This window comes from Loxodonta africana, chromosome 7, assembly GCF_030014295.1.
Source record: "Loxodonta africana isolate mLoxAfr1 chromosome 7, mLoxAfr1.hap2, whole genome shotgun sequence".
NCBI classification, from domain to species: Eukaryota; Metazoa; Chordata; class Mammalia; order Proboscidea; family Elephantidae; genus Loxodonta; species Loxodonta africana.
The window spans coordinates 78,758,199-78,782,522 of NC_087348.1; the positions used below are offsets into that span (position 1 = coordinate 78,758,199).

The 24,324-nt window shown below is 53.4% G+C and overlaps 5 protein-coding genes and 1 long non-coding RNA gene across 9 annotated transcripts in view; 4 read left to right on the forward strand and 2 right to left on the reverse strand.

Moving 5' to 3' along the window:
• DCHS1 (dachsous cadherin-related 1) overlaps positions 1-2,970 on the forward strand; it is a 64,301-nt gene extending 61,331 nt beyond the window's left edge. For both annotated transcript variants that reach the window (XM_064288512.1, XM_064288513.1), the window contains one exon: positions 138-2,970. In XM_064288512.1, the coding sequence (XP_064144582.1) occupies positions 138-2,749 (2,612 nt within the window). In that variant the 3' untranslated portion in view covers positions 2,750-2,970. The remainder of the gene's footprint in view (positions 1-137) is intronic.
• Positions 2,102-8,089, reverse strand: LOC135231703 (uncharacterized). Its single transcript, XR_010322465.1, has 2 exons — positions 7,672-8,089; positions 2,102-4,774 (listed from the first exon to the last, which is right to left on the reverse strand). It is a non-coding gene; the product is annotated as an uncharacterized LOC135231703 (long non-coding RNA).
• TPP1 (tripeptidyl peptidase 1) lies at positions 3,992-10,942 on the forward strand. Its single transcript, XM_010592264.3, has 13 exons — positions 3,992-4,066; positions 4,174-4,245; positions 4,529-4,668; positions 5,790-5,940; positions 6,152-6,279; positions 6,430-6,608; positions 6,798-6,996; positions 7,141-7,329; positions 7,577-7,646; positions 8,085-8,205; positions 8,316-8,474; positions 8,655-8,780; positions 8,958-10,942. The coding sequence occupies exons 1-13, from the start codon at positions 4,023-4,025 to the stop codon at positions 9,096-9,098; spliced, it is 1,719 nt and encodes a 572-aa protein (XP_010590566.2). The 5' UTR covers positions 3,992-4,022; the 3' UTR covers positions 9,099-10,942.
• Positions 10,943-11,633: 691 nt separating this feature from the next.
• TAF10 (TATA-box binding protein associated factor 10) lies at positions 11,634-13,002 on the forward strand. The gene is made up of 5 exons (XM_064288516.1): positions 11,634-11,880; positions 12,000-12,154; positions 12,388-12,452; positions 12,537-12,651; positions 12,832-13,002. The coding sequence occupies exons 1-5, from the start codon at positions 11,649-11,651 to the stop codon at positions 12,919-12,921; spliced, it is 657 nt and encodes a 218-aa protein (XP_064144586.1). The 5' UTR covers positions 11,634-11,648; the 3' UTR covers positions 12,922-13,002.
• Positions 12,970-19,529, reverse strand: ILK (integrin linked kinase). 2 transcript variants are annotated; one of them, XM_064288514.1, is made up of 13 exons: positions 19,433-19,529; positions 18,872-19,006; positions 15,627-15,792; positions 15,357-15,452; positions 15,079-15,175; positions 14,888-14,971; positions 14,699-14,784; positions 14,443-14,552; positions 14,207-14,334; positions 13,998-14,119; positions 13,802-13,901; positions 13,564-13,694; positions 12,970-13,390 (listed from the first exon to the last, which is right to left on the reverse strand). In XM_064288514.1, exons 2-13 carry the CDS (start codon positions 18,958-18,960, stop codon positions 13,241-13,243), a joined length of 1,359 nt encoding a protein of 452 aa, XP_064144584.1. In that variant the 5' UTR covers positions 18,961-19,006; positions 19,433-19,529; the 3' UTR covers positions 12,970-13,240. The 2 variants fall into 2 exon arrangements, with proteins under 2 accessions (XP_064144584.1, XP_064144585.1); XM_064288515.1 differs by having other exon boundaries at positions 18,872-19,052; positions 19,433-19,506.
• Positions 19,530-19,563: 34 nt separating this feature from the next.
• On the forward strand, positions 19,564-24,324 carry RRP8 (ribosomal RNA processing 8). Of its 2 annotated transcripts, none has more exons than XM_023550904.2 (7): positions 19,564-19,841; positions 21,070-21,484; positions 21,906-22,359; positions 22,453-22,582; positions 22,773-22,879; positions 22,962-23,058; positions 23,282-24,324. In XM_023550904.2, the coding sequence occupies exons 1-7, from the start codon at positions 19,743-19,745 to the stop codon at positions 23,399-23,401; spliced, it is 1,422 nt and encodes a 473-aa protein (XP_023406672.2). In that variant the 5' UTR covers positions 19,564-19,742; the 3' UTR covers positions 23,402-24,324. The 2 variants fall into 2 exon arrangements, with proteins under 2 accessions (XP_023406672.2, XP_003412101.3); XM_003412053.4 differs by having other exon boundaries at positions 19,566-19,841; positions 21,118-21,484.

Genomic DNA, 24,324 nt, shown 5'->3' on the forward strand with positions numbered 1-24,324 from the left:
AACTTTGAGTCCTAGAGGCCATTCCATGGTCTTCTGACACAGAGGCTGTTTCCTAGACCCTGGAGGGTCACTCCTTTCCTCCCCCACAGCCTCTGCTGAATGCCTATTTATTTCTTTCCATTCCCTTCTCATCTCAGGGACCTTGTTCATAACAGTGGGAACAGTAGACTTGGGCCAGGAGGGACCAGGAGTGGTGGACGTGGTACTGGAAGCGCGAGACCATGGGACACCCGGCCGGGCAGCACAAGCCACAGTGTATGTACAGCTGCAGGACCAGAATGACCACACCCCGAGCTTCACATTGCCACACTACCGAGTGGCTGTGACTGAAGACCTGCCCCCTGGTTCCACCCTACTTACCCTGGAGGCCACAGATGCTGACGGGAGCCGCACCCATGCTGCTGTGGACTATAGCATCGTCAGTGGCAACCGGGGCCGAGTCTTCCAGCTGGAGCCCCGGCTAGCTGAGGCTGGGGAGGGTGGTGGACCAGGTCCCCAAGCACTGGGCTGCCTGGTGCTGCTCGAGCCTCTGGACTTTGAGAGCATGACCCAGTATAATCTAACAGTGGCTGCAGCTGACCGGGGACAGCCACCTCGCAGCTCAGCAGTGCCAGTCACTGTCATTGTGCTGGACGTCAACGACAATCCACCTGTCTTCACCAGAGCATCCTACCACATGGCGGTACCCGAGGACACACCTGTTGGAGCTGAACTGCTGCATGTGGAGGCCTCCGACGCCGACCCTGGTCCTCATGGCCTCGTGCGTTTCACCCTTAGCTCAGGTGACCCTTTGGGGCTCTTTGAGCTGGATGAGAGCACAGGGGCCTTGCACTTGGCCCGCCCCCTGGACTGTGAGACCCAGGCTCGACATCAACTTGTAGTCCAGGCTGCTGACCCAGCTGGGGCACACTTTGCTCTGGCACCGGTGACAATCGAGGTCGAGGATGTGAATGACCACAGCCCAGCTTTCCCACTGAGCTTGCTCAGCACCAGCCTGGCAGAGAACCAGCCTCCAGGCACTCTTGTCACCACTCTGCATGCAATTGATAGAGATGCTGGGGCTTTTGGGAGGCTCCGCTACAGCCTGTTGGAGGCCGGGCCGGGACCTGAGGGCTGGGAGGCATTTGCCCTGAATAGCTCAACAGGGGAGTTGAGGGCACGAGTGCCCTTTGACTATGAGCACACAGGAAGCTTTCGGCTGCTGGTGGGGGCTGCTGATGCTGGGAATCTGTCAGCCTCAGTCACCGTGTCAGTGCTGGTGACTGGTGAGGATGAGTATGATCCCGTATTCCTGGCTCCAGCTTTCCACTTCCAAGTGCCAGAAGGTGCCCGGCGTGGTCACAGCCTGGGTCATGTGCAGGCTACAGACGAGGATGGGGGTGCCGACGGTCTGGTGCTCTATTCCCTTGCCACCTCTTCCCCCTATTTTGGTATCAATCAGACTACAGGTGCCCTGTACCTGCGGGTGGACAGCCGGGCACCAGGCAGTGGGACGGGCACCTCTGGGGGTGGGGGCCGGACCCGGCGTGAGGCACCTCGGGAAATGAGGCTGGAGGTGGTGGCACGGGGGCCGCTGCCTGCCTCTCGAAGTGCCACAGTGCCTGTGACGGTGGATATCACCCACACTGCCCTGGGCCTAGCACCTGACCTCAACCTGCTATTGGTGGGGGCTGTGGCAGCCTCTCTGGGAGTTGTGGTGGTGCTTGCACTGGCAGCCCTGGTCCTTGGGTTGGTGCGGGCACGAAATCGCAAGGCTGAGACAGCCCCTGGCCCAATGTCCCAGGCAGCACCCCTGGCCAGTGGCTCCCTGCAGAAGCTGGGCCGAGAGCCACCCAGCCCACCTCCTTCAGAGCACCTGTATCACCAGACTCTCCCCAGCTATGGTGGACCAGGAGCTGGAGGACCCTACCCCCGTGGTGGCTCCCTGGACCCTTCACATTCAAGTGGCCGAGGCTCAGCAGAGGCTGCCGAGGATGATGAGATCCGCATGATCAATGAGTTCCCCCGTGTGGCCAGTGTGGCCTCCTCCCTGGCTGCCCGTGGTCCCGACTCGGGCATCCAGCAGGATGCAGATGGACTGAGTGACACATCCTGTGAGCCCCCTGCCCCTGACACGTGGTATAAGGGCCGCAAGGCAGGGCTGCTGCTGCCAGGCACAGGAGCCACTCTGTACCGAGAGGAGGGGCCCCCAGCCACCGCCACAGCATTCCTGGGGGGCTGTGGCCTGAGCCCCGCACCCACCGGGGACTATGGCTTCCCAGCAGATGGCAAGCCGTGCGTGGCAGGTGCACTGACAGCCATTGTGGCTGGCGAGGAGGAGCTCCGAGGCAGCTATAACTGGGACTACCTGCTGAGCTGGTGCCCTCAGTTCCAGCCACTGGCCAGTGTCTTCACAGAGATTGCCCGGCTCAAGGATGAAGCTCGGCCATGTCCCCCAGCTCCCCGTATTGACCCACCACCCCTCATCACCGCTGTGGCCCACCCAGGGGCCAAGTCAGTGCCACCTAAGCCAGCCAGCACAGCTGCAGCACGGGCCATCTTCCCACCAGCCTCTCACCGCTCCCCCATCAGCCATGAAGGCTCCCTGTCCTCAGCTGCCATGTCCCCTAGCTTCTCACCCTCGCTGTCTCCTCTGGCTGCTCGCTCACCTGTTGTCTCACCATTTGGGGTGGCCCAGGGCCCCTCAGCCTCGGCACTCAGCTCAGAATCTGGCCTGGAGCCGCCTGATGACACAGAGCTGCACATCTAGCTGTGGCCCAGGCTGGGCCCCGACCTGGGATGCGCACAGTGTCCCCAATGCAGGCCCCACTCTGAGCCTGCCCCGGGCAGCCTCGGATCGTGATTGGCCACAGGGGAGGCCATCCTCAGGCCCCAGACCCCCAACCCAAACTCATCCAGTGGGGCAGGTCCCACATCCAGCCACTCAGAGCACCAGCACCAGAGAGGCCCTGTTGGGGCACTGACCTGGGGCCAGATCCAGTGTTGGGGTGGGAGGGGGAATATGAAGGAGGCAGCAGCCCTGGGTTCTCCCTGACAGCTTCCTGCCCTGTGCCAGCACCCTGGAACAGAGCTGAGACTTTATTTATTTGCGAGTAGGGGGGCAGGGGAGGTCCTTCCAACCTGTTTGGGCCCAGCTCCTTTGGGTTCCGCTAACATCCCTGCCCCTGCCCGTGCCCAGAACCAAGTGCCAATTCTCACTCTGGAGCCTTAATAAACTGCAGTTTGTATTCAGTCTCCGATTCTGTTCTGTGGGGTCATAGGGGCAGGGAGATGATTGGAAGTGGGCACCTTGGGAACCATAGGGCTGTGATGGACACTGGTGGCATCTAATGTAGGGGTGGCACTGGAGCTCAGGAGCCTAGTCTGAGATTGACCATCATACTTCTTGACAATCTTTCCCTCTAAAATGTGCAGGAGACCTGGGAGAAGGCAGCCAGCAGGGGATTCATTGTGTCATGGAGCTAGAGGTACTGGCTGGGTGCGAAGGGATCTTGGGGATGACCAGCTCCAGACCTGGAGGGCAGGGGAGATAAAAGAGCAGCTAAGTGGTTTATTTGCTTTTCTTGGGCCGCTGTGTATCCACACTGTAATAAGAGCTCACGTTTGTTGAGCCTTTGCTGTGTCAGGCTCTCTGCTGAGCCATCTGCCGACTTTTTCTCAGTGTGAATTTTCACAGTAACCCTGTGAGGCGGGTCAGTTTTAATATAATAGTGTCTGTATTACAAATGAAGAGACCTAAGCTCAGAGAGGTGAAATTACTCTCCCTGATATACAGCTAGGGAGAACCCAGGTCCCCTACACCTTGTAGTGATTTCCATTACTGTGCCACACAGGACTTGGGGGAGTCCTAGTGGGGAGCTCTGGGTTTACCCATGTTTGGCAGGCCAGAGAGGGAGAAACCAAATGGCACCGGTTTCCTAGCATTCAGAACCACCCATCCGAGGGAGGAGCCAGCACGTCAGTAAGCTGGGGGTGGGGGAGTGGTGGTGGAGCAAGAACATAGGAGTCATGTGATCCATCACATGACAGCAGGTCGACAGAAAGACAGAATGAGACTCCAAGCCTGGTGAGAAAATAGGGGGGTCCGCGAGGGGGGATGGAGGAGCGTGTGTTGGGGGATGGGAAACAATGACAGCCTGGTATCCGCTGAAACCCTCCTGCCTCTCCCCACAGCCTCTTAGGGCTCTTTGCCCTCATTGTTGCTGGCAAATGCAGTTATAGCCCTGAGCCCGACCAGCGGTGGACGTGAGTGACTTCACACTGAACGCCCCTTCCCGGTGTCCTGTCTTGCATCCACGTTCCTGGTCCTAGCCTCCCTCACCACCTCACCAGCTCCTGGAGCCCGCACCATAGCTTCATCCCCAGGTTCCCAAGCTCAGTCCCCCACCTTTTCACCTCTGTGACCCATATCTGCCCCTGGGAGCCTACACAAGGTCTCAGCCTCTAGTTCTGAAACTTCCATGAACCCTATTTCCCATCCTCACCCTAACCAAGGCCATGCCCCTGAACCTGGACTGCTGCTCTGCAGGCTGCCCCCAGGCTGGGTGTCCCTGGGCCGTTTGGACCCCGGGGAAGAGCTGAGTCTCACCTTTGCCCTGAGACAGCAGAACCTGGAGAAACTCTCAGAGCTGGTGCAGGCTGTGTCGGATCCCAGCTCTCCTCGTTACGGTTGGTGCCTGCCGGGACTGGGTGACATGTGGGATGCGGTGGAGGAACACAGATCTGGGCCAGGCATGGGATGGTACATGTGATGTCAGGGTCATGCTCTCGGTGCCTATAAAGGAAGTGATAGGTGGTTTTGGCTGTCATTGAAGAGTTTCTGAATAGAAGAACGAGCTGGAACTTAACTGTCCAAAACTAATGCATACTCTTTCCCTCAAACTTTCCACTTCTGTTCATCAGGCTAGAAACCTAAAAGTTGTGGATGTGGTTAAGAGCACAGGCTTGTATCAGATCTGGAATCAAATTCTGTTTTTTTTACCACTTACCAGCTACCAGACAAATGGAGAATAGCATCTAGTACATGTAGGTGCTTGTCATCTCAAGTTTCTCCCATACACTTATTTCCCATTTCCTCCCCTGTTCAGACATTAAGGCTGCCGGTTTCAATTCCTAAATAGCCTTTGGATCCGTCACTTCTCTCCATCCCCCTCTACCACCAACTCAGTTGTTTATTTCCCACCTGGACTACTGCCCAGCCCCCTGACTGGTATCTGCAGTCTCCTCCCCTCCCCTCCCCACTCTGCTCCAGAACAATCTCTAATGGTCAAGCTGGATTGTGCCCTGCCCCGTTCAAAGCCCATCACAACTGGGAGGAGCGCTGAGGAGAGGCAGTCTCAGACTCACTCGGGAAGCGAGCACTAGTGTACCTGGCTCCATGCAGGAAACAATGACTCACCATCACATTAAGATTAAAACCAACACATATGGAGATTTGAGCTACATTAGATGCCATCTTATAAATTGGCTCCAAAAGGTTTGAAAAGTTTTATTGGAAATAAACTTAAAATGGAATTTTTAATTTATTAGCCTCGTTTGTTTTTTACTATCCTGGTAATGCATACTATGGTGTAGCTATGTCATTCCAAGTCTCTCCAGCCTTTTCTTCCCCTGTTCCTCCAATATGTCCTGTACTTGTACAGCCCTCCTTTTTTCGGAAGATTCCTGCTTATCCCTAAGACCTTGCTCCAGGCCACCTGGGAAGCCCTAATGTCTCCTGGCTGGGACTTAAAGACAGCAACTTGAGCAAGCAATGAGTGAAGGTAAGAGCCTCTCCTGAATCCCTGCAGGAAAATACCTGACCCTGGAGGATGTGGCTGAGCTGGTCCGGCCATCACCACTGACCCTCCACACAGTCCAAAAATGGCTCTTGGCAGCTGGAGCCCGGAGCTGCCACTCAGTGAGGACACAAGATTTTCTGACTTGCTGGCTGAGTGTCAGGTAAGAGGACATGATTGCTCCATTGAGGGTTCCAATCATCCTAGCAGGAGACTAGTCACTTCAAACGGAGGGAGCTAAGAGCTTGCTGGGCACTTGTAGATGGGAGCTGTCTGATGCATGGGGAGATGACCAACTGCCCAGTGATGCTCAAGTGGCCTCGTCTGCTCTGTTCCATGTTTTCTGACCTCCTTCTCTGGTCTCTGCCCTCCAGACAGGCGGAACTGCTGCTCTCTGGGGCTGAGTTTCATCGCTATATGGGGGGACCTGCAAAGACCCATGTCATAAGGTCCCCACATCCCTACAAGCTCCCACAGGCCTTGGCACCCCATGTGGACTTTGGTAACACCCAGTGGGATTGGTGGGGGTTGGGGCAGGTAGGGTCAGGGGCTGGGAAAGTTTAGAAGCCATGGGAGATTGGGGTGGGGTCGGTGGTAAAGTGGGAGGTGGAGTCCATAAAAGCTCCTCCTCAAGCCTGACCCCTCCCCACAGTGGGGGGGCTGCACCGCTTTCCCCCAACATCATCCCTGAGGCAACGCCCTGAGCCACAGGTGACAGGGACTGTTGGCCTGCACCTGGGGGTGACCCCATCCGTGATTCGTGAGCGATACAACCTGACAGCACGAGACGTAGGCTCTGGCACTACCAACAACAGCCAGGCTTGTGCCCAGGTAAGCCATGCAGATAAACCTAGGTCCTTACAGCCCCCATCCCAGGTGTCCTTAGTACCTTACACCCTGGGACTTGCCCTCTGACTCAAATCCCTGGGCTCTCATCCCTTATCATACACAGTGTCCCTAGTCCCCACCCTTGAGGCTGTGCCCTCTGACCCACGATCCCTGCTCTGATTCCTTCCATAGTTCCTGGAGCAGTACTTCCATGACTCAGACCTGGCCGAGTTCATGCGCCTCTTTGGTGGGAACTTTGCACATCAGGCATCAGTAGCCCGTGTGGTTGGAAAACAGGGCCGAGGCCGGGCCGGAATTGAGGCCAGTCTAGATGTGGAGTACCTGATGAGTGCTGGTGCCAACATCTCCACCTGGGTCTATAGTAGCCCTGGTACTGCCAAGGGGATTGGTTGGTGGGGACGAGGGTCGGGGTGGGTGTTGATCCCCGCTGCTTCAAGGGACTCCCATGATCTGGAGGGAGATCCTGCCAGCCCTACAATGGCTACCCTTGTGCTTCTTGCCCCCGTAAATCCAGGTCGGCATGAGGCGCAGGAGCCCTTCCTACAGTGGCTCCTCCTGCTCAGTAATGAGTCAGCCCTGCCACATGTGCACACTGTGAGCTACGGAGATGATGAGGACTCCCTCAGCAGTGCCTACATCCAGCGGGTCAACACCGAGCTCATGAAGGCTGCTGCCCGGGGTCTCACTCTGCTCTTTGCCTCAGGTGACCTCCTACCCGAAACTTAGACCCCCTCACTCACCCAACCTGGGACCTTTGACCCACAGTGACCCCTAGCCTGATCTCTGACTCGGAATCTGAACTCAGATACTCAACAGGGACCATCAACCTGACTTCTAAATTCTGACCTCCTGCAGTAATGACTGACACCTGAATTTCCTCTCTGACTTCTGAACCCACAGACCAGGCTCTGACCAATCAATCTGAGCACTAAACTTGGTTTCTCTCCCAGGTGACAGTGGGGCTGGGTGTTGGGCTGTCTCTGGAAGACACCAGTTCCGTCCCAGCTTCCCTGCCTCCAGGTACGCACCCTAGCCCACCGCTTACCTGTGACCATTGATCTTTCAGCCATGATTTCACGATCTGGAACCTTTGCCTTGACTCCACCAGGCTCTCCTGTTATTCAGCCCTTAGCTTTACCTTCCCTGCTTGCTATATTCCTCTCTCTTCCTGTAGGTCCCAGGCCCCAGGTCTTCTGAGTGAGACACAGCTCCCCGTGCACCTCCTCCCCAGTCCCCAGGCATTTTAATGGAGGATTTGGTGGGTGTTCTGTAGAGAAAAGTGTGAACAGTCACCTCAGTCCATGCCATAAGGGCTCAAACCTCTTAGTTATAACCATGCACACTGCCTTATGGAATCTAGTCCCTCTAGCAAGACCTAGGCCATACTCGCTCATCCCCACACATCTTGGAGGTCTCCTTGGGTCCCCCTACAACCTGAGTTCCGTCTTCTGCCCTCAGCCCCTATGTCACTACAGTAGGAGGAACATCCTTCCAGAATCCCTTCCGCGTCACAAATGAGATTGTTGACTATATCAGTGGTGGTGGCTTCAGCAATGTGTTTCCACGGCCTTCATATCAGGTACGTGTATGTTTGTGTGGATAGGTAGGTGGTAGTTGGGTGGGCGACCCTGAGTTCAGCAGATTTCTGGGCAGGCCACCGGCCAATACTCATGCAACAATGCCTTTCAGGAGGAAGCTGTAGCCCAGTTTCTTAGCTCCAGCCCCCATCTGCCACCATCTAGCTACTTCAATGCCAGTGGCCGTGCCTACCCAGATGTGGCTGCACTCTCTGATGGCTACTGGGTGGTCAGCAACAGCGTGCCCATTCCATGGGTGTCTGGCACCTCGGTGAGAATCAGCCTGACTGCAAATCCCCCCTCAGGAGCTGTCCTCACCCCCTACCACCAAGACCTTGTACCCAGAACCCTGACTCCTCAGATATTTCTGATCCTATTAGACATCCTCCCCATCCAGTAAGTCCAATCACGTACAACCCTTGGCCTCTACTTGAACCCTCACCCCTTTCAGGCCTCCACTCCAGTGTTTGGGGGACTCCTATCCCTGGTAAATGAGCACAGAATCCTCAATGGTCGCCCCCCTCTTGGCTTTCTCAATCCAAGGCTCTACCAGCAGCATGGAGCAGGACTCTTTGATGTGAGTGGGTAGAGAAGGGTGTGGATGCTTTCATACCAGTATGAGGAATACTGAGATAAACTTGGGGTAGTTCTGATGGGGTGGGGAACCCTCTGGGATGTGAGTACAGGGTGAAGATGTACAATCTGGCAGTACTGGAACCACCAAGTTCAGATCTGATGCCCACTTCCTCCCTAGGTGACCCATGGCTGCCATGAGTCCTGTCTGGATGAAGAGGTGCAAGGTCAGGGGTTTTGCTCTGGCCCTGGCTGGGATCCTGTGACAGGCTGGGGAACACCCAACTTCCCAGCTCTGCTGAAGGCACTACTCAACCCTTGACCTTCTCCTGCTAGGAGAGCTGACCTGTCCCCTGCTGTGCAGCCAGTAGCTTGGTCTCTTATTTTGCCCTGTTGGGAGCCCCGTTGAACACACAACCATTGACTGCTACAGACAGCTTACTTCCCTAACCCTGCAATACTGTGAGCTGGACTTGACTCCCAACCCTACCCTGCTCCACAATACTCAGGTCTTCACACTCCTGCCTCAAGTTCCCCTGCAATATGCAATAACTGGCACTTTTGGGTGCCCATACTCCCCATCTCTTCTCTCTTCATCCAGGCTTTTCCAAAGGGTTGTCTACACTAACTGTGTGCACTGTTTCACTTCATGTTCACTCCTCAATCCATTGCAATGAGATCTCTGCTTTCAGCTTTTACTCTCCTCCCACGACACTGAGCTCACTGAGAAACAGTGACCTCCCTGCTGCTTCATCCAGTGCACACTTCTCAATCTTTGTTTTAGGGCTCTCTGTCATAGTTGCCCACTCCCTCTCCTTCCTTAGCTTCCAGGACTTAACTTCTCTGACCACACCTGTCTTCCTCTTTCATGGACTTCTCTTTGCTTACTCATTGAATGTTGGTGTTTGTCTTTGCTCCACCTTCAGTCTTTTGCTCTTCATACTCTACCCTCTGTCACTTGGGACAAATCATTGGCATCCATAGCCATCATCATCTCACTAAGTGAGACTCTCTGTCCAATAGTGATTGATACTTCAAATGCAAGATGTGTAATACTCAACACACTTCATCTCCCTCCATTCCAACCCCAAACCGTTCCATCTCTTTTGTTTCCTCTTGGTGACTGGTACTATGCTTCTTCCAACCAAGCCAGAAACCTAAGCGTCATTCTAGACACTCATTTCCTTCACCTCCACCACCACCACCTTCAATCAACCAGTCCTACTGATTTTACCTTTTAATATGTTTGCATCAATCGACAAGTCCTGCCAATTGTATTTCTTAAGTATATCTAGAGCTCACCTACTTCTCTCCATCCCTGCTGCTACTACGCTAGCTTAGAGTCATATTCTCTGTCCTCGGTAACATAGGAGGCCTTTGCAAAAACAGTGTCCTTGTCCGTCCCCAAATTATCTTCCAGAGTAAAATGAAAATCCCATCAGATCACTTACTTGATAAAAACCCTCCAAAGATTACTGGATAAAATTCAGACTTTTTATCAAAGCCCACAAGACCCCGTCAGTTCCTTGATATTTGTGCCTGAGTAACAAATTGTTTATCCTTCCCCCTCATCCCCACCTCCACCCCTACTTCCATGCTCTCACCTTTGCTCAGGCTGTTCCTAGCACTTACTCCTTTGCCTGGTTTATTTCCAGAATTCTTTCAAGACTCAGCCCGAAGTTACCTTCTCTTGTGAATATTTTTGGTTCCCTGAGGCTCAATTAGGTGATTTTGGTATGGCAGAAAAGTCTCAGATTTTTTTTAAATCAAACCTGTTTTATTCTCGGTTCTGCTATATATTAGTGCAAGGACTTGAGCAAGTACGTTTATCTCCTTGAGCCTGTTTCCTCATCTGTTAAGTGGAGATATCAATACCTGCCTCTCAGAAACATCAGGGAATAAGTAAACAGAATGAAGAAGAAATGCCTGGCACACTGGAGTAGGCAGCAGTTGTTAGCTCTCTTCTTCCCTTGCACTGCACACCCTCTGCCTACCTCTAGCATTGTAACTTCCACATAGTATTGAAATTGCCAGTTCGTTTGCCTCATTTTCCAAGACCATTAGTGCCTAGAAGACTGGAATTTTGTCCTACTCAACTTCGTGTCCCCAGGCCCAAGCTCAGGGGCTGGTAAAGAGGAATTCAATAAATGTTTGCTGAACTGAGAATTTCGTGCTTTCACTCGCTGTTATTTTGCATATGCCCTTGCTCAGGCTGAAATACCTCTCTCACCTTCTAAGGCAGCATTGTGTGCTGCCCACCTACTGTGCCCTACATCTTGGGACAGGGGAGGGTTCTCTAACTCCGCTGTGAACCCTTAAAAGGGAACTAGAGGGGATGCAAGAAGCCTGGTGGCACAGTAATTAAAGAGCTTGGCTGCTAACTGAATACTCTGAGGTTGGAACCCACCAGCCAGTCAGCCGAATAGAAAGATGTGGCAGTTCTACTCTGCCCCATAGGGTAGCTATGAGTCGGAATCCATTGCAAGGCAACCGGTAGAGGGGATGCATGCTGGTAGACAACTCACGGTCCCAGGGGTCTGCGGTCTACACTTCCCAAAGCAAAATCTTTGAGCATCAGGCTGAATGAGGTCCCCAGACCCACAGAAGAGAGTCCCGGACATACAGTGGTTCCCATCCCAGCAGAACCACTTGGAATATCGCGAGGTGTAATGTCGACAGCCAGCACAGTTCTCAACAGTTTGGTGTCCGACATACTCATCTAACTAACCAAAGTGCCACGAGAAGAGGCGGCAGTGACGGAACAAAAATGTCGTGGGCGGTGCCAATTGTGGAGCGTGTGACGTCATCCTTGCTGTGTGCTACGTGAGCGGAAGCGGAAGCAGCTCTGTTCGCCGCCTCCTCCACCGGCCCGATGAGCTGCAGCGGCTCCGGCGCGGACCCCGAGGCGGCGCCGGCCAACGCCGCCTCGGCCCCGGGCCCCGCGCCTCCGGTCTCGGCCCCCGCTGCGCTGCCTGCCAGCACCGGCGCGGAGAACAAGGCCAGCCCCGCGGGGACCGCAGGGGGACCTGGGGCTGGAGCCGTGTCTGGGGGCACGGGACCCGTGGCGGCGCGGGCCGGGGAGCCTGCGGAGCGGCGCGGGGCGGGTGAGGACCGGGACGGGCGAGGGCGGCGCTTTGGGCGGGCGAGGGCAGAGGGTACAAGACAGCTAGCTGGGGCTCTGAGCCTCCCACCTTTGTATCTCAGTTGACTGGTTCCCCTCCAGCTCCGGTGTCAGCGGGCGGCGCGGCGCCCCCAGAGGGGGCCATGTCTAACGGGGTTTACGTACTGCCTAGCGCGGCCAACGGAGATGTGAAGCCGGTGGTGTCCAGCACGCCTTTGGTGGACTTCCTGATGCAGCTGGAGGATTACACGCCTACGGTGGGCTTCCCGCCTGAACAAGGCCACATGGCCCGCTGTCACACCAACCTTCAGCCACCCCTTTTGGCTTTTCATTGTCCTATTTGCTCCCCTCCTGGTGATTTATTCCCTTTGCACACCCAAACTGTGAGCTTCCTGATAGCCAGGCCTGTCCTCCATTTCCTCTATCCTTCTCCAGCCCAGCCCGGCAGGGCTCAGGGCTCAAACTGACAGTTGTCTAATTGATTTATCAGATCCCAGATGCAGTGACTGGTTACTACCTAAACCGTGCTGGCTTTGAGGCCTCGGACCCACGCATGTGAGTAAACTTGGGAAAGTTAGAGTTTTGGGTGCTTGTGCGTAGGTTGTCCATCTTTTTCTCATACCAGTTTTTTCTCTCTAGAATTCGGCTCATCTCACTAGCTGCCCAGAAATTCATCTCAGATATTGCCAACGATGCCCTACAGCACTGCAAAATGAAGGGCACAGCATCTGGCAGCTCCCGAAGCAAGAGCAAGGTGTGAGGGAAAGTTCACTGAATTAGTAATTAACCCCACAGCAGTGGAGACTTAACTTACTCTGAAACCGCTCTGGGGAAACTGAGTCCTAGGGGAGGTTTAAGACCTACTCAGGGTCACCCATGTGGGATTGAAATCTGGGAGGCTGTGCTCAGCTAGTGCTCTTCCCTTTTCCCTCAGGACCGCAAGTACACTCTAACCATGGAGGATTTGACCCCTGCCCTCAGCGAGTATGGCATCAATGTGAAGAAGCCGCACTACTTCACCTGAGCCACCCAACTTAAATGTACTTACTTGTCCCCATGTCCCCACACCAGCCTGTTTTCGTAATAAACTTTATTGTGACAGGCAGGGCTGATCCCTCCCATGCTGGGAGACACCATGTGACAAGTGGCAAAGCTTTGAGTCCAGCCCCTTTTGGGGCCACAGTGGTAGGGATGGGGACAAGGGATGGGCCCCATGGCTGGGGTAGTACCATGACTGGAGGCAGGGGAGACAACCAGAGTCCTGCTGCTTTGCGGGGGAGGGGGGGTGCACTCCCCCAACTGTGTCCTGATACCTCTGGAGTTTAGGCAGGGACTTTTCAGCCCTATTTGTCCTGCATCTTCTCCAGGATAGGCACAATCATGTCAAACTTGGGCCTTTTAGCAGGGTCTTCATTCATGCATATCTTCATAAGCTTACATACATGGGGGGAAATGCCTGGTGGGATGGTAGGCCGAAGGCCTTCCAGTGCCACCTGTAAATACAGGAAAAACGAGGTGAGCATCAGAACTTGAGTCTGTCATGTGGGGAGAGGCCTCACAGACCTTGGCACAGGATTACTGTATAATTGAACAAGTGTGGGAAGAGCCCACGCCCACTGCAAGTACTGCCACCACCACTACCATCCCCCGGCACGAGTGTTCCCACCTTCATGCCAATCTCCATGTTGGAGAGGTCAGCAAAGGGTACCTCCCGTGTCACCAGTTCCCACAGAAGCACTGCAAAACTCCACATGTCTGCTGAGCGTCTGTTTGTGTCTTCAGGCTTCTTCTGCAGAGCTGGAGGAACAGGACTTGTCTGTTCCAACTGCCTGTCCTGTCTCTGCCCCCTTCCACCAATACTGAGGTGACTCTTCTCTACCTCCCAATATGAGGCCCTCACCCACCTTCAGGGGCCACCCAGGCAGGTGCATACATGCGCCCAGGGCACTGGAAGGAGAACTTGACGTCGGCCATGCTTATTCGGGCAGTCATGTCCTCATCAATCTGAGGAAGAGATGATATGTGGAAGGAGGTGAGTCCTAGTCTAGATAGGTGAAGGGCCTCTGGGGGCCTGGGCCAGGAGTGGACTTGTGACCTTACCATTACACTACGGCTATTGAGTGCATGTCGTGGGATGAGGGGCTCTAATGTGTGTAGGAAGGCCATGCCCCTTGCCATGTCCAGTGCAAACTTCACAGCCTGGCTCTGGTCCACAACGAAGTCTACAAGAGACAGGAGTTAAACAGTTTAGAGAAGTTGGTGCTCCACCCTACCCCACCCCAACCAAGGGCACCCACATCCCTACTCACTGGTGCCTTCGTGTAGTACGTTGTAGAGGGATCCATATGGCATCCAGTGTGTGATGAGGGTAGGGTGAGGAGCAGGTGGAGATTGGCAAGCCCCTAGCACCGGCAGCACATTTGGATGTGAGAAAATCCTGGGAGGAGAGAGTGTTCATGGCTGAGACCCAGCCAAAAAGATCTCCCTCTCAGTGCTATTAAGGGCTCCTTGGAACCAGCAACTTCTCTATCACGTTTTGCCCCACCTGAGCCGGGGACACTCCTCGTTGAAGTCCCTGCTCTTCCTTGTACTCCAGTCTCGAACCTTCAGCATCTTCACGACAATGTCATTGCCCTGCCAGCGGCCCTTCCATAGCTAAGGGACAAGTGGGAGTCAGGAGGGTTCAATGAGGGCCACTGCTTTCCTTGCCCACTAACTGGAGAAGGAGAAGCTTAAAGCAGGTGCACAGCAGGTAATCTGTGACGGTTTGGGGAGGGAGGGACACAAAGGGCAGGGGTCACCTCTCCGGAGTGATTCTCGTTGAGCTTCGCCAGGAAGTTGAGCTGTTTGAAGTCAATGCCAGAGTGTTTGTTCAGGGTCCCATTTCCTGAGAGTGTGGAAAGGTCAGGTCCCCAACTTCCTGATAACCTGTTCCAGGAGCCCAGGATTATTCCCTGTTGCCACCCCCTCCTTCTCCAACAGTGACTCACGGGGCCGAGTGCGGGTGGTCCCCTTCCAGAATGTGTCCTTGTATGGAATTCGGTTGAGATTCTGACCCATCTTCTCTGCCCGCTCTGGGGAAGAAAGACAGTCTTGGCCTGAGATGTGGTAATGGAGGGAGGAGACAGGTGGGGAGGGACAAGACAAGAAGATACAAGTGGGAGGAAGGTAGGGGATGCACCTCGGAGAAGCTCTCTCAGGGGTGCCTTGGCTTTGTCTACAGGCATCTCTCCATACTTGTTACAGATGCTGACAAGGGCTCCATTAGCTACCAGGTCCTGGAATGAGAAGGTGGTTGTGATGAGAGCCCCTGCTACCTCACAGATGTAGTAACTCACAGATACAGTACACACCCTGTAAGTGTCAAACACTCAGGATGGGTTGAGTATTCCAGGATCTCTCCCTCAGGCTCAGACTTTGCTTCCCACCCATCACAGGGCTTGGGGCCCAAGTCCTTACCTCTGCTACCTGGTCTTGGCCCCAAAAGCAGGCATAGTGCAGGGGTACATTCCCATGCTCATTCACTGCATTGATGTCAGCCTTGTACTGCAACAGCTGCGCCCCATGGCCAGACAGAAGAGGCAGAAGGCACAGTCAATCCCAAATGAGAGATGGGTGTTGGGGTATGAGGGGGGAAGAAGAGCACGCATACTTCTATTTATGTTATAGTGCTTGTGTTTGACTGCAAGGTATGGAGGCAGCATGGGTGATGGAGGGGTTCATACATACCTTCTGTACAATATCACGGTGTCCATGACTGGCTGCCAGATGCAGTGGGGTGTCATCGCCACGATTCATCACATTGATCCGTGCCCCCCGCATGATCAGCATCTCAACCACAGCAGAGCGGCCCTCTCGGCAGGCCCAGTGCAAAGGGGAGAAGCCATGGTCATCCCTTTGAGGAAGTGGTAATGGTCAGTGATCTGGAGGCGGGATGGGGCAGAGGCTTCGATACAGGAGAAACTGATAGTCACTCTTCATACTCTCCATGGGAAACCTTACCTCTCTGGGATTTCAATTCTCATTCATGCCAACAACTCCCAAGTCTGTCCAGTTGAGATCTTGCCCTGAGCTTCAGACCCAACCAAGGGGCACATAGGGGCAGCTTAAACTCAAGTCCATAATATGATTCATTATTTTCACGCCACCCCCAACCATCTATCGTTTTTTTGCTCGTACGCCCTATCTCATTAGATGGTAGCACTCTTCATCTGGTTTCCCCTAAACCATTTTTGCAATGTCTGTTGGTCCTGCTTTCTACTGCATCTCGTATATCCCCCTACTATAGCACTTGTTATACTGGACTGTAAGAATCTTGTTACTTGGCTGTCTTGTCTATTAGACTGTAAGCTTCTTGGGCTGAATGACACAGGTGTCAGCTCGTGCCAGTGTGGGGAGGGGGTGGCAGGGTGTTTTGGAGAAGGAAAACCACAACTCATGTGAGAGGGAGCCAAACTTACTTTTTGGTTCTGGTACTGAAATTAAAACCTAAAAGTGGAATGGAATTAAAATGACATTTTGGAAGGGTTTACCATGAGAAGGAGAAATGGTTTTGATAAGTTATTACTGATGAGGCAGATAACAAACCAGCACATAAAACAGGGATTCCCCTACTCAGCAATCCTGGGTATAATAAAAAACAGAAGAAAATGAGAACAGCTGCTTTGGAAGGAAAACTATACCTGACTTTTTTTTTTTTTTTTCCCTTAAGGGCATGTATTTTACAAAGGAAAAGAAGTATACAAAACAAAGCAATTGGGTGGGAGCTGGGCCTGCCTGACAGGCTGGGGCCATAAAAGGAAATTCCCTCCAGTCCCAGGCTGCAAACCCAAGGGGCGGGGCAGGGGGCGGGCCAAGGTCTGGGCTAGCAGCCTCCAGATGCCTTAGTGTTTCAGTCACTTCCCATCGGGGGCTCTAGGTGGGGCCTGGAGCTTGTCAGGGGTCTAGCCACCCTGACACACAAGCAGCTGATGGGGGTGGGGACTGCCGCCTCTAATTTACAGATCTCCTACAGCTTGCCTTCATCTGCTAACACAGCTAGCCAAAAGTTTTCCTGGGAGGTGGGTATCCACCAGAAGCAATTGCAACCTCCTGCTTATCAGTCTTGCCTCTCAGTTCCTTAATTTGTGCCCTGACTTATCAGCCTGCAGCAGTCTGTGGCCCCAGGGCAGACCAGCCTGAGGGCAAAAGTATGGGCACAAAGGCTCTCCCCAATGTCCAGTTGCCCGTCACCTCAGGCTCTGGATTTCCTATCCCAGAGATGCCTGCAGGAAATTGTCCCTCCACCCCCTCATACCCAGCATATATCCAGGTTGGGCCCCCAGACCCTGTCCCCTGAAACCAGCACCAAAGCCTTCTAGTTTCCCTAATGCCACTCTACCTTTTGGCAGTAGAGTCCTCCTAGATGCCTAAGCCTCTGTTCAAGAAAGTAGGAATGGTGCTTACTGTTTTTATCAAGCACCCTCTGAGAAATATGAAAAATGGAACAAGGGTACTCTGCAAATTATGAGGGAGAAATTGTATAAAGTCTAATGGGAACCAGTGAAGCTTAAACTAAGATGACTGGTGATCCTTACCTTTCAAATCTTAACATTACACTCCCCCAACTTTAAAAAATAAATTATAATCCCCACTGTGAATCGCCATCACTACTGCCATCTCAGCCAGTTTTAAAGAACTTGTTTACATTCACTTTATTTCCACACCTCCCATTCATTTTTTAACCTGCCACAGGTTGGCCACCTTGAGGGCAGGGATCAAGGGATCTGACTGGGTTTCCCGAGCCCAGCACAGGAAATGTTCAGTACGTTTCCTTAAATGAATGAACCCAATATAGTCCACTTTATTTTTTCTCTGAAATGGCTCTCACCAAAATCATCAAATATATCCTAATTGCAAATTCAACAGGTAAAGTTATTTTAAAGCTGCCTATATTATTGTCACACTGCACTACTGTTGACCACTCCCCTTTCATTGAAACATTCTCTGAGCTTTACTAACACACTTTTCTTTTTCTCCTTCAATCTCTGGTTGCTCCTTTTCCGTCTCCTTGCAGGCGTCTCATCCCCTGCCGTCTTGTCTTCCACTCTTCCAAGGCTCTTTCCTTCACACACATCTTCACTTATTATCTATACGCTAATATCTCCCAAATCTGTGCCTCCAACTCTGATCTCTCCTGAACACAAAATGTGCATAACCAATAACCTACTGTTTTGTCACCTTAACACATGCAAAATGGTACTCATCATTTTCCTTCAGTCTTCTCCATCTCAGTAAAAGGAACCACCATCTACTAAGTGTCCAAGCCAGAACCCTGGTTATCACCTATGACCTTCCTCACTTCCCACAGCAAGCACCACCAATTCCTCACCCTAAAGATTTTTGGAATCAGATCACTTCTGTCAGGTGCCCCCATTCTAGTCCAACCCATTGTCACTTCTGGAATAGCTTCCTGATACGATTCTTGCCTGTGCTTCATAAAGCATCCAAGATGATACTTAACAAATGGGCAATCTCATCATATTACTACACAGCTTTAAGGGTTTGCTCTTAAAGACCTCATCATGCCCTAAATATCTTAACACGATCTGGCTGACCCCTGCAGTCCTCTCCAGACTTATCTCCTATCATTCTCCTCTTGTATCCAACGCTGCAGCCCACAGAAACAGTATTCTATCCTCCAGCCATATGGAACTCCAGAAAATTTCTTGTAACTCTCAGCTTTGTGTCTTGCCTCCCTGCCTTCGCCCATGTAGTTCACTGAGGCTGGAATGCTCTCTGCGGCCTCTGGCTGTGAAACTCATTCAGTTGTTCGAACACTGCTTCCGTGGAGAACCTCTGCCCTCCACAAGCTGTGCTTAACACTGATCACACTGGATGGAAAAGTTGGCCACCTCCGCCAGACATGAGCACCCCACGTCGGGGAGAAGGGTAAGACTCTGGCCATCCTCTCCCCACCAGCCGCCTGAGCTCACCCCTGGTTGAGGTCGTTCTCCGTGTTGTCCAGCCACAGGCGCACCGCAACCGCGTTGCCTTCACGGCACTGAGTGAAAATGTCGTCCATAGCAGCGTCCCGGCGCTGAGTGCCCTAGATCGGGTAAGCCTGGGGACTACGGAGTGACCCAGGGGAGAGGGGTGAGCCCCAACCTTTGTCCTCTACAAGACAGAAGTGTTTCTGTTGGGGGCGGGCGTCTGGGCGCTGCGTCCCCGGCTTGTAGGGGTCAGGAATGGGAATTTAGTGCCATGGGATGATCCCCGAGTGTGTCCACTGGGCATGAGGGAAAGGCAAGTCCGGGAGGGGAAGGAGATAGGCGCTGGTGTCTGCTGAAGGGATATCGGAGGGCAGGCACGGAGACACCACCCGCGAACAGAGCTGGGGGCGGGGGCAGGAGTGGGGAGGTCCGGGCACCGTACACCCGGTAGGAGGGGATCCCCGCGTATGGCCCCCATTCCCTCCTGGGAATTCAGACGGAGTGAGGGGTCACGGGCTGGTGGGCCTGAGTGTTGGGGAGGGGCGCGGGTAGCCCCGCACTCACCGGGACTCGGGGTCGAGGCGCCTTCTCCGGGGAACTCCCGTCCGGCCGCGCCCGCCACCCGGCCCCGCCCCGCCCCTGGCCTTAGCGGGCCGGCGCGGGCCTCCCTCACTTCCCGCCCCTCCCTTGCCCTTCTAGCTCGCTAGTGTCGAAACTCGATGGTTTTCGGCGCTGCGCCGGCCGCTCTAGCTGCCCCTGGCTTTCACTCTTTGGTTCCCAGCTTCTGCCCGGCTGGTGTAGGCACTTTGACTCCGGGAGACGCTATCGCACGTGGAGGGACGCCGGGCACCGCGACTCTGCCCTCCTGGCCCTCATGTTCGAGGAGCCCGAGTGGACCGAGGAGGCCCTAGGAGCCACGGCCTTCGGGCCCGTCGCCGCAGGGCCCCGGCCCGCGGCAGCCGTGCGTATCAAGGTGAGTGGCCACGCAGGGGCACTGGGACCTGTTTTGGGGCGCCAAAGCATTAGGGAAATCCCAGCGCCAGGGGCACACCAAGTGTGTATTGGGTGGGTAGGTGGGCCCAGCGGCACCGTTTGAGGCGAGTTCTGATTGAAGATCCGAAAACATTTAAGAGAAAATGATATTTGAGCTAAGTGATGAACAGAAATTTAAGCAAAAAGGGTTTCTTAGACCGGGGGGGTGGAGGGGAGCACGTGCAGAGGTCGTGGGGCAAGAGCTTATGACCTGTTAGGGCCCACCAAAATGATCCGTGTGGTTGGAGCACAGAGAGTAAGTGAGAGGGGATGATGTTTAAGTTGGAGAGGTGGAAGTTTTGTATATTTTAAGTGCAGAGAGAAGCCAATGAAGTATTTGTAACAGGGGAGCGATTTGTTCAGATTTGCATTTTGAAAACATCACTGGTTACAGTGTGTGGAGAATGGGTTGGAGAGAGCAAGAGTGTGTGACACAGGGCTATGAGTATTATGATTAAAGGGGGTATGGGTGGGAACTAAGAACCTCCAAGGTAAGTGCCTGGTCTGGGACCACCCAGCAGGACTTCAACCCAGAATCAGCCTCCCCCACTAAGGCCTCCACCTTTGAGCCTCTGCATATGTGCCGGCTGCTGTACTTTCTCACCCTCTTACTTCCTGTACGCTTCAGTGTGCTTCTAATATGAAATCTGCATGACTGACATCTGCTTATTCCCTTTTCATCTCCTCAGCTCATTGCCACAATCCAGATCACTGTTCTCTTGCCTGTACACTTGGAACAACCTTCTCACTGGTCTCTTTGTAGGTTTTCTCTTGACACTGCAGTTAGAGGCATCTTTAATTCGCACATCTGATCCTGTCACTCTTGTGCTCAGAAACCTTCTGTGGCTCCCTACTTATTATAGAGTGGTATCATCAGCTGGGGACAAAAGCCTGAAATTGAGAGTTGGAACTCCTGGTCTCTGGCCTTAGGCCCTGTTGCTTGTGGCCTGAGCACATTCATCTAGGGAATTTCCATTGCCTCATCTGCACATTGAAGAAGGAGGAGTGGGTGGTTTCTCCACTCTCCACCTCCCAAGGTTTGGGACTAGGAAATGAACATTCTTCAGGGTCTTGCAGGCTTCCCAACTTAGCTAAGATGACTGGGAAGAATCCAGATATCTCTGCCAGTGCCTGAATCAGGCTCCCATCTCTCCCTTCTTACACTCCAGAACTCATCTATCCTCCTCACCCCACTCTCATACCTTGCTTACCCCAAGGGCTCCAAGCACCGCAAGCTCTTGGCCACCTTACGGGCCCTGGAGGCTGCATCTCTTCCCCAGCAACCCCCCAGCCTACCTGAAAGTGACTCTGAAGAGGAGGAGATAGAAAGGAAGAAGAAACGCCCCAAAAAGGCCTTGTTTGCTAGTGCCTCTGCTGAAGTAAAGGAGAAAAGGAAGAACAAACATCAAAAACAGACCAGGTCTGGGAGTGACTCTGAGGATGAGGAAGTGGAAAGAAAGAAGAAAAGCTGCAAACGGGCTCTTCTTGGCAGTGAGTCTGTTGAAGAGGAGAAAAGAAAGAGGAAATGCCAGAAACAGGCTCCTTCAAGCAGAGCCCAGCACCTGGATAGTGTTGACCAAACAGGTACTCTTGGATATGTACATATATATATGGGGGGCAGGGGAGGGCAGGGAAGATCAGCTGATCCTACGTGTGACAGAGGCTACCTGTCACCATTAGGACTGGGGTTAGCCAATAAGAAGTACTTTCATCCAGGCCACAGTCTCTGTCTCAAGGGCAGGCATATCAGGGGATATTGAGTTTATGTTAATAGTGGTGCAATAATTCAGGAAAGGATAGTGACAATGGTTGTACAACACGAAGAATGTAATCAGTGTTGCTGGATTGTACATGAAGAAACTGTTGAATTGGTGAGTGTTTTGTTGTGTATACTTTCACCACATTAAAAAAAAAAAAAAGACAGGCATATGGCCAATGTGACTTGCCAAGTGTCTGCTTGCAGAGGATCTTGCCTCAAATACACTTCCCATTGCCCTACCTGCAGGTTCCAAAGTCCAGAAGGGTAGTGCTGCAGATGACCCACACAAGCCAAGCCTTGGGTCTGCTTCCCCTCAGTTACCCCATACCTTGAGCCGTAAGCAGTGGCGGAACCGACAGAAGAATAAGCGGAGACACAAGAACAAGTTTCGGCCACCTCAACCGCCAACCCAGGCTCTGGCCCTGGCTCCCACAGAGGAGGCAGAGGTGCCTCCTCCTCCCAGGCCAGACAGCTACGAGGCTCGGGCGGGAGCTCTGCGAGCCCGCATGGTACAGAGGCTGGATGGCGCCCGATTTCGCTACCTCAACGAACAGCTATACTCAGGGCCCAGCAGTGCTGCACAGCGCCTCTTCCAGGAAGACCCGGAGGCCTTTCTCATCTACCACCGTGGCTTCCAGAGCCAAGTCAATAAGTGGCCCCTGCAGCCTGTGGACCGCATCATCAGGGATCTTCGCCAGAGGTGAATGGGGGTGGGCACTGTAAGAAGTGATAATGGGTCAGTTATCATGGGCTCTGACCAGGCCAGTGAGCGACCCTTCCCTTCCGTTCCCAGGCCTGTGTCTCTCGTGGTGGCTGACTTCGGCTGTGGGGACTGTCGCTTGGCTTCGAGTATCCGGAACCCTGTGCATTGCTTTGACTTGGCCTCTCTGGACCCCAGGGTCACTGTGTGTGACATGGCCCAGGTAAACTCATCTGTGTATTTGGACTGTGCTCTAGGTCCATGTGCTCATCTCTTTAAAGCCCTCCTCCTCCTAACCCCCCGCCCAGGTGCCCAACCCTAGCACCCAGTGCTGGCTTTCTTCTCCTCCCCACACTGTGTGCCTGCCCCCATTTGCCCAGCTGCATGCTTCATACAGCAGTCCCTCTCCACAGGTGCCCCTGGAGGATGAGTCTGTGGATGTGGCTGTGTTCTGCCTGTCACTGATGGGAACTAACATCAGGGACTTCCTGGAGGAGGCAAATCGAGTGCTGAAGCCAGGGTAGGAACCCCGTGGACACAGATGCATATATGTGTGTGCATGCGCGTGTCTGCATTTACACAGAACTCTCCATCCCTCTCAGGGGTCTTCTGAAAGTGGCTGAGGTCAGCAGCCGCTTTCAAGATGTTCGGGCCTTTCTGGGGGCTGTGACCAAGTTGGGCTTCAAGGTCATCTCCAAGGTAAGTGCCCTAGAAAGTCTATTTTTGTTTTATGTGCAGCCCTTTCCAGGGGAGTGGTGTACAGGAAGGAGGCCATAAGCACAAGAACAGACATTTGCTCTCTGAAGGCACAACTCATGGGGTAGCCCTGGGAAGCTTTCTGAACAGGGGCGGGAGATGGAAGGAGGTATTTTGAGCAGCTAGGATGAGGATTTAGAACTTACTGGATCTTTTCTGCCCCTAGGACCTGACCAACAGCCACTTCTTCTTGTTCGACTTCCAGAAGACTGGACCCCCTCTGGTGGGGCCAAAGGCTGAACTCTCAGGCCTAAAGCTTCAGCCATGTCTCTACAAGCGCAGGTGACTGCTGGACCTCCCTTGAAAGGGGAGGCAGGGTTCAAACTCCTGGCTCAGAACCCTGAAAACTGTAGCCAGCCAGGCTGTGAGCTAGGACCTGATGTCACCCTGCCCCATCCAAAGAACAAAATGTGATGAAGGCCCTGGCTCGGCCCCTGATCTAACGGAGGCTTCCTCGGTTGCAAGAAGCATGAAGTCACTCAGACTAGCTAAAGACTAAGGGGTTTATCCCGAGACTACAGGGATGTCCAGGAATCATGGATCCCTTTAGGCGTCGTGGAAACTACATGGTTTGGAATTCAGGGCATCTCTGGGTTTAGTTTTCTTTTTCCATCTCAGGGGCCACATGGACTTTTTCTTGCTGTCTCCACTCCTCTCTTCAGATCTTCTCTCTGCAGACCAGCGCCTCTGCTCACTCACAGCTGCTGTTCTTTCAGCTTTGGTCTGCCCAGGCCTTCAAGGCTGTGACAGGTGTTGCTTCTTGTCTCTGGGGCACCTGGTAGCCCACCAATATCCTGGCTGAACACATCAATCTTGGCTTCCAGGTAGAGGCAAGCTGTCTCCACAGCTGTGAGGTGGGCCAAGATTGATTAGATGTTCCCTGCACTGTACATGTCTAGTGGTTCATCTCTCTCTGCTTATGTCATCTCCAACTTGGGAGCCATATAGACTAAACCACTCCCAGCACCTATTTTCCTGTGGGGCTCTCGTGTGTGTGTGGCTGAGCACAGATTACAGAGTCAGGTAGACCTGGGTTTGAATCCCAGCCTGCTGCTTAGAGCTGGGAGTCATTTAATATCTGAATGTCAGATTCCTCATTTGGAAAATGGTGAGGACTACTGTTTTATGGGGTTGTTGTATGGGCTAAGTGAGGAAATCTATAGCCTGGGCTGGGAACATAGGAGGTGCTCAATAAACTGTAACTATGGA

What these genes read in the sequence shown, in the direction of transcription:
- RRP8 (XM_023550904.2), top strand. Translation starts at nt 19,743, where the DNA reads ATGTTCGAGGAGCCCGAGTGGACCGAGGAGGCCCTAGGAGCCACGGCC. An exon ending in CGGCAGCCGTGCGTATCAAG is followed by an intron (nt 19,842 to 21,069) that starts GTGAGTGGCCAC and finishes CTTACACTCCAG; the next exon opens with AACTCATCTATCCTCCTCAC. An exon ending in GCTTCAAGGTCATCTCCAAG is followed by an intron (nt 23,059 to 23,281) that starts GTAAGTGCCCTA and finishes TTCTGCCCCTAG; the next exon opens with GACCTGACCAACAGCCACTT.
- ILK (XM_064288514.1), bottom strand. Translation starts at nt 18,960, where the DNA reads ATGGACGACATTTTCACTCAGTGCCGTGAAGGCAACGCGGTTGCGGTG. An exon ending in ACCGTGATATTGTACAGAAG is followed by an intron (nt 15,453 to 15,626) that starts GTATGTATGAAC and finishes CATGGGGCGCAG; the next exon opens with CTGTTGCAGTACAAGGCTGA. An exon ending in TGCCTGGGTGGCCCCTGAAG is followed by an intron (nt 13,695 to 13,801) that starts GTGGGTGAGGGC and finishes CTGTTCCTCCAG; the next exon opens with CTCTGCAGAAGAAGCCTGAA.
- TAF10 (XM_064288516.1), top strand. Translation starts at nt 11,649, where the DNA reads ATGAGCTGCAGCGGCTCCGGCGCGGACCCCGAGGCGGCGCCGGCCAAC. An exon ending in GAGGCCTCGGACCCACGCAT is followed by an intron (nt 12,453 to 12,536) that starts GTGAGTAAACTT and finishes TTTTCTCTCTAG; the next exon opens with AATTCGGCTCATCTCACTAG. An exon ending in GCTCCCGAAGCAAGAGCAAG is followed by an intron (nt 12,652 to 12,831) that starts GTGTGAGGGAAA and finishes CTTTTCCCTCAG; the next exon opens with GACCGCAAGTACACTCTAAC.
- TPP1 (XM_010592264.3), top strand. Translation starts at nt 4,023, where the DNA reads ATGACAGCAGGTCGACAGAAAGACAGAATGAGACTCCAAGCCTG. An exon ending in AGAATGAGACTCCAAGCCTG is followed by an intron (nt 4,067 to 4,173) that starts GTGAGAAAATAG and finishes CTCTCCCCACAG; the next exon opens with CCTCTTAGGGCTCTTTGCCC. An exon ending in GGCACCCCATGTGGACTTTG is followed by an intron (nt 6,280 to 6,429) that starts GTAACACCCAGT and finishes CCCTCCCCACAG; the next exon opens with TGGGGGGGCTGCACCGCTTT.